This window comes from Talpa occidentalis, unplaced genomic scaffold (genome assembly GCF_014898055.3).
Source record: "Talpa occidentalis isolate TD23 unplaced genomic scaffold, MPIMG_talOcc4v2.1 talOcc4.14, whole genome shotgun sequence".
Classification (NCBI taxonomy): domain Eukaryota; kingdom Metazoa; phylum Chordata; class Mammalia; order Eulipotyphla; family Talpidae; genus Talpa; species Talpa occidentalis.
Window position 1 is genome coordinate 38,869,907 of NW_023601433.1, and position 12,391 is coordinate 38,882,297.

Below are 12,391 nucleotides of genomic sequence, written 5' to 3' on the forward strand. Positions count from 1 at the left end.
TGACTTTCTGTTTTTCAGAGAGAAAATATAGAGAACTGATTCATTTACTCCTTATATATCTAATAAGTACGAGACCCAGGGCCAGACATTGTGAAGAATACAAATTATCTGTGGCTGGTTTATGAATATTCAATTGATTTAAATCTAATAGAACACATATGCAGAAATATACTGCGCAGAGCAGTATTTATAGGTACCTTATGTAGAAACACAGTGCAGAGCAGTATTCAGGAAGGACTCTTGAGTGCTTTAAAGAAGTATGTTAAGTATGGGGTTTTTGGAATGAAGAAGTCAGGAGAGGCAAATTGGAGGGACTTTTGAGCCAGGCCTTGAAGAATTAGTAGTTGTCTTGTAAGAATAATTATAGAACATTCATCCTTGGCAAGATCATAAAGCTTAATGTTAGAAAGTAGTTCACAAAGTTAACTTTAGAGAATTAAACTAATTATGCCATCACAGAATAGTAAGGGGTGAAATGCTTTTTTTTAGGATTATCTTTGCAGTTTTTTCCTAAATTTATTTATATATATTTTACATCATTGTTCATTTTTAAACAGTGTTCACCCATGCACCATCACCACATTCCCCTGTGTTCCTCCCTCTTTTCCTCCCTCCCTCCATTTCTTCTCCCTCCCCCTCCCTTGCAGGATGTCTCAAGTTTATATATATATATTTTTAAAGATTTATTTATTTATTTTATACAAGAACTGGGGTACAGGTCAGAAGCATGGGAGGGTGAGAGAATTCACCAGAGAGAGCGGGGAGCAGAACAGGCAGAAGGACCGAAGTACACTGCTGAGGGGAGCAGCGATCGAGGCAGGAGAGGTCTGCTGCACCGTGTGGGGTTCTCCCTGGCTGGCGGGGAATTGAACCGGCGCTGCAGAGGCTGCAGACAGCTTTGCAGCATGGTGCTCAACTGCTGCACCACCGGGGAGGCCCTGTCTCAAGTTTATAATTGCCTGTTTCTTTTTATTTTGTTTTGCTGTGTTTTGTCTTATTATTTTTTGACCCTGATGTCTTATTTGGTTCCCCTGTATTCCTCCCATACGTGAAACCATCCGATATTTTTCTTTTTCCTTCTGACTAATTTTGCTGAGCATAATTCCTTGTAGCTCCACTCATGTTACTGTGAACGGCATTAGTTTATCTTTTTGATTGCTGAATAGTATTCCATTGTGTATATGTACCACATCTTCTCGATCCAGTCATCGGTTTTGGCCATTTGGATTGTTTCCAGGTTTTAGGGAGGTAAAATGCTTTTAAGCCAAGTGCAAGGAATACTTTTAATAGTATATTAATGTATCCTTTTTTGAAGTTCTAAACAGAAGAGGCTATATGGGAATGGGTATATTGTATGGATCCAGCACTTCCAGGGAACCTGAACTTCTTGATCATTAGAGATGTGTCTCCTGTTGTAGGGTGGAGATTCTTCATTAGGGTATAACACAGCTGGAGTGGAACATTCTTTCAGCTACTTTCTTCCTGTTGTCCATGGAGCATAATGATTAAGATTGTGACCTCAAGATCATAACTGACCCAAATTCCATGTCTAAATTTACCAGCTTAGTGACTTGACGAGATATGAGACTTAGCTGCTTCATTAGTGTAGTGGAATTAAAATTATTTACAGCTAATACAATTGTGAGAATTGAATAAGAGTATTGGCCTGAAAAGTTTATCTTAGGGCCTGATATATGATACTGACACTCCACAAGGCTGTGATTGTGATCTGTAATTTTATACTCACCAACGAGCCTTAATCACTAATTTCTAGCTCTCTTAATCATTTGAAACAGAGTGTGCAGAACAGATGTTTCAGCATTCCAGGAACTGAATGAGATGTCCCCATCATAAATCAATACTTAAGTATTCTCAAATGATACTGGTTCACATTAGCCTATCATCAAGAGCCTAATCACTACTAAGAGGCCTGGAAAAACTGTTTCTGAATTTATAGTAAGGCTACAGACTCACTTGAGTAGACCTCCAGTATTTAATGCCAGCCTGTGAGATTTCTTGAGAGTAAAAATAGATAACTTTTATTGAGCATTCACTGTGACCAAGCACTTTGTTAAGTGCTTTCCCTGCAGTGTTGTCAAAGCCTCTAAAAATGACACTTTGAGGTGGGTATTACAGTTTTCCACTTTTACAAATGAGAAAATTGAAACTTGAAGATGCTAGGAAACTTGCCTCAGGTAATACCCACATTTTGTTAAAAGGCGTAGGAGGAATTTGAGTCTCAATCTGCCTGTGCTATCAGCTGTTCTACTGACTACATGGTGTTCAAGTAAGGAAACCTACTTTCACTCCATTTCCACTTCTTTCCAGGAATATGATCTTAAACAAGTTATTTTTGCCTCTGCAAACCTCAGACTCTTCATTTAAAATACCTCCCATGTAGACTTGGTTGGAGGATTAGAAGTAAGGTCTGTAATGTGCCTGGCACAGTTTGTAATGCATGATAGAAACTCAGCAGGTGTTTTAGATGCTCTAAACTGTTTTCTGCTTCCCGCCATCTCCCTTGGCTTGTGACCTCTGTGTCTCTTCCAGGTAAAAGTGTAAAACCTTTATACTTGCAATTGCAAATACATGTTCCTTGATACTTACATTAGAAAACAACTGAGGGTACTAGGTTTTAAGGATTGACATTTTGTCCTACTTAGCTATATAAATTTATTTTCAGGGCCTCCCTGGTAGCACAGCAGGTTGAGCGCAGCGCTGTGAAGCGGTCCGCAGCCTCTGCAGCACGTGTTCGATTCCCGGCTGGCCAGGGAGAAACCCACATGGCGCAGCAGACCTCTCCTGTCTTGCCCACTGCTCCCCTCAGCAGTGCTTTCGGTACATCTGCCTGTTCTGCTCCCTGCTCTGTCTCTAGTGAATCCTCTCACCCTCCCGTGCCTATGGCCTCTACCCCAGCTCTTGTATAAATAAACAAATCTTTAAAAAAAAAATATTTTCACTACATTTATTGTGATAAAAAATACATGTAAATACATGTAACATGCATTTTTAAATGTACAGTTTAGTGGGATTAATTACGTTCAGTGTAATTTAATGTCTTATTTTGCACTTTCCATGTTTTACAGGATTGTAGTTTATATGTTTCTAACGAGTAAGCATTTCTGTCTATTAATATGAAGAATTTTAAAAGTCTTATCGTGGAGATTTTTTTCCCCTCAGAACTACTGGAATATCATATTTGATTCACACTCAAAGTAATGCTTGACGCGCATAAAAACATATCTAAATCTGACTGTCATCATTTTCCTTAAAATGCAGTGTACTTTTAGATGATAAAGAAGGGATGAAACATGATTGATCAATGGCTTGGAATCTAATTGGTAGATCTTTAAAATGTTAGCGGATTCCCTGGAGTAGTTTATATCTACCAACTCTAAATTTAGAGTCTTCTAACTCAAAATTAGATAGCCTAAAGTTAATCAGGATCCTCCTTTTTTATTTTCTTAATTGCATGGAAGAAGAAATTTCCTGACAATTCTAAAGTACTTTTTCAAGGCTTATTTTTAGGAAGTAAAAGATATAATAAGAATATAGTATAAATATATACTACCCAGATACCCCCCCACATGCCTTTTCTCAATTTATTTTAAAAATATCTAAATATTTTCCTATTGTATATTGCTTCTCTTTGGACAATTTATTTATTTTTTTACCCTTTTTTCCCTGACCCCTTGGATGGCTTCCCTAAATTCCTCCTATAAGTGAAAGCATCTGATATTTTTCTTTTTCCTTCTAACTTATTTCACTGAGCATTATCCCTTCCAGCTCCATCCATGTTGTCATGAATGGCATATGGTAACAGTTCGTGGGTGTTTTGGGTGGTAATTTTATGGGGACACCACCTGAGAGAAGAAATCAAACATTGTACAAAAATGAACAACAAAGGGGCTTCCCTGGTGGCCAGCTACCATCACTATAGCCTGAGTTTGAATCCCAGCCAGGGAGATAGCCACATATGGCACAGCCAACCTCTCCTGTCTCAACTGCTGCTCCCCTCAACAGTGTATTTCTGTAGATCTGCCTGTTCTGCTCCCTACTCTGTCTCTGTGAATCCTCTCATTCCCCGCACCTCTGGCCTTACCCCAGTTCTTCTAGGCAAAAATAAATTTGAGAAAATTTAAAAAAAAAGAAAAAATTTACTTACCTAACTTTCACTTGTCTGGTAAGTATTTAAGACTGACTGATATTAACAGAAACTCATTTAATCAGTAATTTCTTTCATTAAGGCAGTGGTCCCAATATACAATGTACATTAGAATCTCTTAGAGAGCTTTTAAATATTTTATCAGTACCCAGACTACATTCTCAGAGATTCTGATTTAGTAGGTCTAGGATAGAATTTGGACTAACTCCACAGCTGATAAATGTTGTTGCTAGGGTTGAGAAACTTATATTCAAGCAAAAACTAGGTGAGGTTGAGTGGAGTTAAAGTGGAAAGAAGTGGTAACAATGAACTTCAGCCATTTTCTTCCTTCCCTACTTTTACTTAAAGTAAAACCACCCAAAAGAAGAGGAAAATCAGTGATCACTAAAAATCTAAAACTGAGAAAATGAAGTAGTTTTTTCCTTTTTGTCATTGTAGACATGGAAGGACTTTAATGAAACTTAAATGGTTCAACAAAAGATGCTCTAATGGATGACAGCAAAACTCCTACATGTAATCTGCAGATAGAACCACAAGATGGGTGTCATTCTGGTGACAGCGTGGAAAGTCTAGGAACACACTTGCCTTCTGCATCAGATGAAAATGAAAATCAACTTGATGGGGACAGGTATGAACATCTGAGCAGCAGTGACAGTGCAATGGGCAAACCTCGAGTGTCTGAGCAAGACTGTCTCAACAATAATGAAAGTTGCACACCTAGCTGTGAGGTGGCTGCAAGTGAAAACTCAGAAAACACTCCTTGTGAAGGCTCCAGAGATGGACAGGCTTTCTTAGGAAAGGATAAAAAAATACCTGGAAAAAGAAGTTCAAGAAGCAAAAGAAGCACAGCTAAGAAGATACCACAAGGTATTTTAAAATATCTATTTATTGCAATATTGATTAAAAATAATGTTGCTGTCCTATACTGTCCTATATCTTGCTCTTCTTCTATTAATATCTTCTGGAGCTAGTTTTGCATTAGCACATATAGATCCAGCTGTGCAGTATGCCAGGATTGTAACGTGTCTCCATGGTGTTACATTGTAGGGGCATACCATAATTGAACCACTTCTTTATGGCCACTTCTAGTAATGTGAACTGCTTATACTGCAAAGAATTGACATTCTTTGTACATGTTTTTGCACTAGCTACTTTAAATATGTATAGTCTCTTTCCTTTATGAATTAGACCATTTTCTACCAATATCAAGCTGAAAAATTTCCTCTGTCACCACTGTGGTTTTGATCTTTAACCTGTGAGTTTATGTGCTAATAGCATCTTACTTAACCTCTCTAAAAGATCTTTCCATCTTACTCAGTTGGTGAAAAATATACATTAACATGTATTAATACATATACCAATATTGTACATGACATCTAGGTTTAATTTTCTGTATTACTTTGCCTACAAGTAATAAAGCAAGTCAGAGTATTTCTCATTTGGTTTATAGTTTGGCAGTTAAAATTTGGAGCTTTGGGCCTTTTTGCCTGAATCAGTGGGCACCCTTGGAAAAGGAAGCCTCTGGTTACTTTTGATTATAAACTTGCGGGACAGTAGAGTTCTAGTACATCATAGACTAGGACTCCTTAATGTAACATCATATCATCCACAGCAGCATTCTTTGCCTAAGTCTCTAGTGAATGAAAGTGGCTCATCTTCTCTTACCTGCTTTCTTCTGTTTTGACTCATTGGAAATATAGTCAGTCTGTCCACATCCTATTTTTTATTTGTATTTGTTTACTTGGAATAAAATATGAAACTATAGTTTATACAAATCCTTCTTAGTTCAGTAAGGTAATTTGATAACATTTTAATATAACACATACTTTGACTTTCCAGTTAACTGATCTCTTTGTTTTTGCTTTTCCTTAGCAGACATCTGGCAAATTAAAGTAATCTGACAAACAATATGAAAGCATTTTTTTAAAAGGTCTAAGGATAAACAGATGATGTATACAGTGTTATTTGTATATAAATTGATTTGTTCTCTAACTGTACAATTCAAGTGCAATTTGATTGTCTCTCTAATATGATCTTGTCATACTTTTAAGGACTGAAACCTAGTTGTATATGTATATTGTTCAGTCACAGCTTCAAGATTATGACTCCTCTTATTCCTTCCTTCTAACTTCCCTGGGTATGGTTATATAATTTAAAGTTATTTAGTACTTATCCATTGAGCAGATACATACATACATACATATATATATATATATATATATATATATATCGAGAGAGTGAGAGAGAGAGAATTACCATCCCCCTAATATATTTGAAATATGTGACTTGTAAAACTTAAGAAGAGCCTCTATATAGTTAATTTTTTTTTTTAAAGAGGCATGTTTTATTTATTTGTTTGTTTGTTTGTTTATACATGCACTGGGTACAGTCAGAAGCACGGGAGGGTGAGAGAATTCACCAGAGCCAGAGCAGGGAGCAGAGCAGGCAGAAGGACCAAAGTACACTGTTGAGGGGAGCAGCGGGCAGCAGGAGAGGTCTGCGCGCCATGTGGGACCCTCCTCTGGTGGCCGGGGAGCAGCCGGGGATTGAACTGGCGCCGCGGAGGCTGCGGGCAGCTTCGCAACCCAGCGCTCAACCACTGTGCCACTGAGGAGGCCCTATATAGTTAATTTTTAAAGTTATTTTGCATGTCTTGTATGAAATAAGTTTAAGAGTTTAAGAAGACTAATTTAGGAGATGGAAAACCTAAGTTCAAATCTCCTGGTTCTAGGTCACTTGCTAAAACTCAGTTCTATACTTCAGTCTCCTCAACTATATGCTCATATTTATCTACATATACCTATAAAGTTCTTTCCTGAGCTGTGAAATTCTTAGATTTCTGAACAGAGATGGCATAATTTAAACTTTATTAAAATTTGGTGATTCACATCTAGTATTGATAGAGTTTTTTTATATGTACAGAAAAATTTTTGTTCTAGCTTAGCAGCAAAAGAATTTTATACTGAATAGACTGATTGTTTTGAGGGTAGAATTATCCTTTCTGGACCTTGAAGGGATTTAAAATGGGAAGCTTTAGGATTCTTTGGGGAGAAAGATGACTTAAGTCTGTCCTCTCTGAATTACATATCCAGTCACCAGGTACAAGTTTATATCTCCTGGTGACCTCTCTTGCTCTGCGTCTCTTCATCCCTAACCCCATAATTCAACAGCAGTATCTTTTGCTGTGCTGTAAAAAAAAAAAAAAAGAAACCTCATAAAGATATGACCCTCCTTCTTTCTAATCCATTCTCCATATCAAAACTAACAATGTAAAGATTTTATGTTAAGGAGTCAAAACATGAACATATTTACTATTCTTTTTTATTGTGAAATTCTAAGATCCTAATTAAATAAAGCTTCATACTTTTGCAGATGAGTACTTTACTAACAATAGAATAGATTCTCAAATGTGAAATGACATAAAGTGTGATATTCAATTCCAGTTCCAAACCAAAGTAAGTTTTTTCTAGGTTGGGGTTCTCTCAACCTTTTTGGAAACATTCATTAAGGTAAATGTATTTACGCTTCATGCTCCCTTACCTAGTTCAATTTATAGTAATTTTTCATGAATCCAAAGACTAATACCGGGGCAAGGGGTGGGGACAAAGGGAGCAATAACATTAGGGGACATGTCATTATTTATAGAATTTATGGAAGTAGCATTTCTAAAGACTTGAATGTGGCCCCTGAGTCTTCCAGCTGTCATATTACAGACTTTTCTTCCCATAAGAGAATTTAATCACCTTAATAGTCAACCAAGCAGGATTCAGCCTTATTCCATCAAATTTTCACTACAGTTAAAACATGCTATAAGGTAAATATTAATGTGAAAACTAATGAAAATGGGCTTATACATTTTGGCAGCTTTATTGAGGTATTTTCACCTACCATACACTTCTCCTCTTAAAAGTGTACAATTCAATGATTTTTGATATACCTACAAAGCTGTGCAACCATTGCCAGTCAATTTTAGAACATTTTCATTGCTACAGAAAGAAACCCATCACTTAGCAGTCATTCCTCATTTCCCTGTGAACACTAGCACAAGGCAAACATTGATTAGCTTTCTTTCAGTATAGATTTGTCTACATTGGATATTTCATATAGATAGAATCACACAGTATGTATTTTTTATGACTGACTCCTTTCACTTAGCATAATTTTTCAAGATACACTCATGTTAATTTTCCATTGCATGGATATATCACATTTCATTTATCCATTCATGGGCATTTGGGCTGTGTCTGCTTTTTGGCAATTACGAATAATGCTCCTATGCACAATTTCTTACAAATAGACATGTTTTCTTTCCCTTTTTGGTTTTTTTTTTGGTGGTTATGTCTAAGAGAAGAATTGCTAGATCTTAAAGTATCTGTGTAGATAACAGTTTGCCAAACTGTTTTCCAAGGTGACTAAACCATTTTATGTTACCGCCAGCAATATTTGAGGATTACAATTTTTCAGCATCTTCTCTAATACTTGTTAACATTTAATTCTTTGATTTTAGCCACAGTTTAAAAAGTTGGGATATAATTTGCATGCCATCAGATTTACCTTATAAGAAGTAAAACTTAGTGGCTTCTGTGTATTCACAAAGTTGTACAACCATTACAGATATCTAATTCTAGTACATTTTATCTCCCCATGAATGAAATCCTGAACCCATTAGCAGTCACTTCCAGTTTCTCCTTTCTCCCAGTCCCTGGCAACTGTTGGCTTATAAATTTTGTATGGTTGGAATAAACACATTCAGATTAAATGCCTGATAATTGCCGTAATATACTTTACTCTGTAGCCATAGTATCTAAGCATTTGACAAAAAACAGTTAAGCAAATGACTGGAAGCCAGGGATGGCAGCACATAGAAACAGAAAAGATCCTTCCGACTTGCTGCTGTACAGTGCCCTCAGAGGCCTTCACAGTGTGGTCAGCGGGGAGAGGACGAGGACATGAAAACTAAAGGAAAACAAACCTTGGAAATGGATCTGTATACTGGAGTCAGGCCAGCGAAGTGATAACGAAGACTGCATTTGAATATTGGCTCTGTCTGTTTCTACCTGTGTAACCTTAGAAAAGTAACACATTTCTTTGAACCTCTTTCTTGATCTGTTATCTCTCTGTACCAAGAGAGTTGCTGTGGGACTGCAAAGAGATAAGTTAATTGATAGTGATTAAGCAGGTGAAATTGTCTGGACTGGATCATAGATTAGGTATGAAAAAAGAGTTCAGACTAACCCCCAGTTGTCTGACTTCAGCACCAAGTGAATGATAATACCTCTTACAGAGTGTGGGGATACAGAGAAACAAGGAAGTGAGGTGGGGGCTGAGAAGAGGGCCATATGGTGATGTGGGGGGTGTCCACTTACACATATAAGTGGACATGTTGAATAGGCAGTTGGTCTGAATTTTCATACACTGTGATCTTGGCTAGCCATGTAGGTTTGGAAGAATTAAATGTAGGTTTGGGAGAACTAGAAAGGATCTTAAAAGAGACCTACATTATATGTCACTTATATATGGACTATAGAGAAACCACAGGTTTAACTTAAAACCAAACTAAGAATTAACCTTGGAAAGCTGACTATAGAACAGAGGCTACCAGAGGAGGAAGGGGTGGAGAAGGGCTAGAGCAAGGTCGGGAAGGAGCCCAGGGGACTATGGTGGAGGACTGTGCATGTTTTGGTGGTGGACGTGTGTGGTAGCAGCACTGGAGGGGAGAGATCCTATACTTGTAAAACACAAACAATGATGTAAACTAATATTACCTTAAAAAAAAAACCTTATTCTAACCCCTTAATTTTTACAAATGAGGAGGTTAAGATTTTACCTACGAAGTGCTTTGTCATCTTGGCAAGAGAAGAAATAGCATGTGAATACAGGGCTCCTAATGAAGATATATCACAATATTTCTGTTTTCTTTTTTTTTTTTAATTTTTTAAAAAGATTTATTTATTTATGCATATAAGAACTGGGGTATAGGCCAGAGGTGCGGAGGGTGGGAGGGTGGAAGGATTCACCAGAGACAGACTAGAGAGCAGAACAGGCAGATTGACTGAAACATACTGCTGAGGGGAGCAGCAGGTGAGTCAGGAGAGGTCTGCTGCACCATGTGGGTATCTCCCTGGCCGGGGATCGAACTGGTGCTTCAGTGGCTGAAGATAGCTTCATAGGTTGCATCTTAACCCCTTGCACCACCAGGGAGGCCCGCCAAATTTGTTTTCTGTGTAGCAGAATCCTATGTGTGCTAATCAGTGAGGTTCTCTTGATCAGATTAATAATGGCAGTTCACCAGCCTTTATTGTTTTCCTGATGTGTAAACATTTTCCAGGCAGTGGGAATATAATGATGACAAGACAGATCATGCCCCTTGCCCTTATGGACTCCTTGTGGAGTTTAGTGAGCAAGCAGGTACTAAATATTAGAATTATTACAAAGGTGCATAGTGCTTGAAGTCAATTCCTGGAGCTGTGCCTTGGCGCAGGAGAGAACACTGCTTGCTTATGGAACTGACCCAGGTTCAGTGTGTGTTGAATAGAAGAGCAATTTGATCTGGAACTGTGCTGCTAATGAAAACCCATTAGGAGAAAGCTCTGTTGGGAATTAATAGTTTGGAGTAACATATCACGTATTTCTAAGAATAACCCTAACATGATAGCAAGAATGGTAGAAATGTACATCCTGCCACCCTCTAGCTCTTAAACAGACTGGTCTTTTTCTCGGAGCATTGGGAATAATACTTGCTGCAATTGAAAACACAAAAATGGGGCCTCCCTGGTGGCACAGGCGGTTGAGCGCAGTGCTGTGAAGCTGTCCTCAGCCTCTGCAGTGCAAGTTCAATCCCGGCCAGCCACGGAGATATCCATATAGTGCGGCAGACCTCTCCTGTCTCGCCCACTGCTCCCCTCAGCAGTGTATTTCGGTCAGTTTGCCTGTTCTGTTCCCCACTCTGTCTCTGGTGAATCTTCTTACCCCCAGCACCTCTGGCCTGTACCCCGCTTCTTCTATGTATAAATAAATAAATCTTTAAAAAAACCCACAAACATGGAAGGGAATAACAATATAATAAGAAAATAGAAAATTGAAGACTTTTGCATAGTTTTTGTATTAATTATACAAATATCCCAAAAATAAAGTGGATAAAAACAACAAACTTTTTTTTAAATGAATAGTAAACATTTACTATATCATTATTTCAGTGGGTCAGCATGCGGTACAGGTCCTGGTGTCCCTGGTGAGGATTCATTCAACATGGCCTTTGCAGTCATTCGAAGGTGCCACCAGGGCTAAATGTTCCACTCTCATGGTGGCTCACTCACATGGTTGACAGGCAGCTGCTGGCTGTTGACTGGGCCCCCAGCTTCTCACCATGTGGATCCCTCTACAGGGCTGCTTCGGTGTCCTCCTGACATGGCAGCTAGCATCCCTCAAAGTGGGTATCCAAGACAACAAATTGGAAGCCACAGTGCAAAACAACAAACATTTATTATTTGATGCTTTCTATGGGTCAGGAATCTCGGCATGGTTAGCTTGGTGCCTCTGACTCAAGCATCTCCTGAGGTTGTTAAGCTGTTTGCCAGGCCTCTAGGCTTGGAGTGGGCCTAAAAATATACTTCCTGGCTCACACATGTGGTACATGGCAGGCCTCTCCCCATGTGGTTTGCTTTAGAGAACCTTAAAACATGCCACCTGATTTCCCCCCACAGAAAGCTACCCCAGAGAGAGCACCCCAGTTAGAAACAACACTTTTCTTTCTTTTCTTTTTTTTTAAATTTTTAAACAATATTTGCTTCCCCCCACCCCCTCAGATTGAGTCCCCATAGAATTTCCTTCCCCAAGGCACCCACGCACCATCACCTCAGTCCCGTGTGCTCCTCCCTCCCCCCCCTCCCCTGCAGGATGTCTCTGGTTTATAATTGTCTGGTTTTGCTTTGTTGTGTTTTGTACTGTTATTAATTTTTTTTACACTGATGTCTTATTTGGCTCCCCCATATTCCTGTTATAAGTGAAACCATCCAATATTTTTCTTTTTCCTTTTGGCTTATTTCACTGAGCATAATTCCTTCTAGCTCAATTCATGTTGCTGCGAATGGTGTGAGTTTATCTTTTTTAATTGCTGAATAATATTTCATTGTGTATATATACCACATCTTCTTGATCCAGTCATCTGTTTTTGGGCATTTGGGTTGTTTCCAGGTTTTACTTATTGTAAATAGTGCTGCAATAAAC

The 12,391-nt window shown here is 38.4% G+C and overlaps 1 protein-coding gene across 3 annotated transcripts in view; it reads left to right on the forward strand.

The window, feature by feature from the left end:
- The window catches only part of CNST (consortin, connexin sorting protein), a 94,150-nt gene that overhangs the window by 20,780 nt on the left and 60,979 nt on the right, over window positions 1–12,391 (forward strand). For 2 of the 3 annotated variants that reach the window (XM_054694962.1, XM_037510325.2), the window contains one exon: window positions 4,604–5,032. In XM_054694962.1, the coding sequence (XP_054550937.1) occupies window positions 4,654–5,032 (379 nt within the window). In that variant the 5' untranslated portion in view covers window positions 4,604–4,653. Of the gene's footprint in view, window positions 1–2,712; window positions 2,839–4,603; window positions 5,033–12,391 lie in introns of those variants that run through there. The other variant, XM_054694963.1, reaches the window with a different exon arrangement.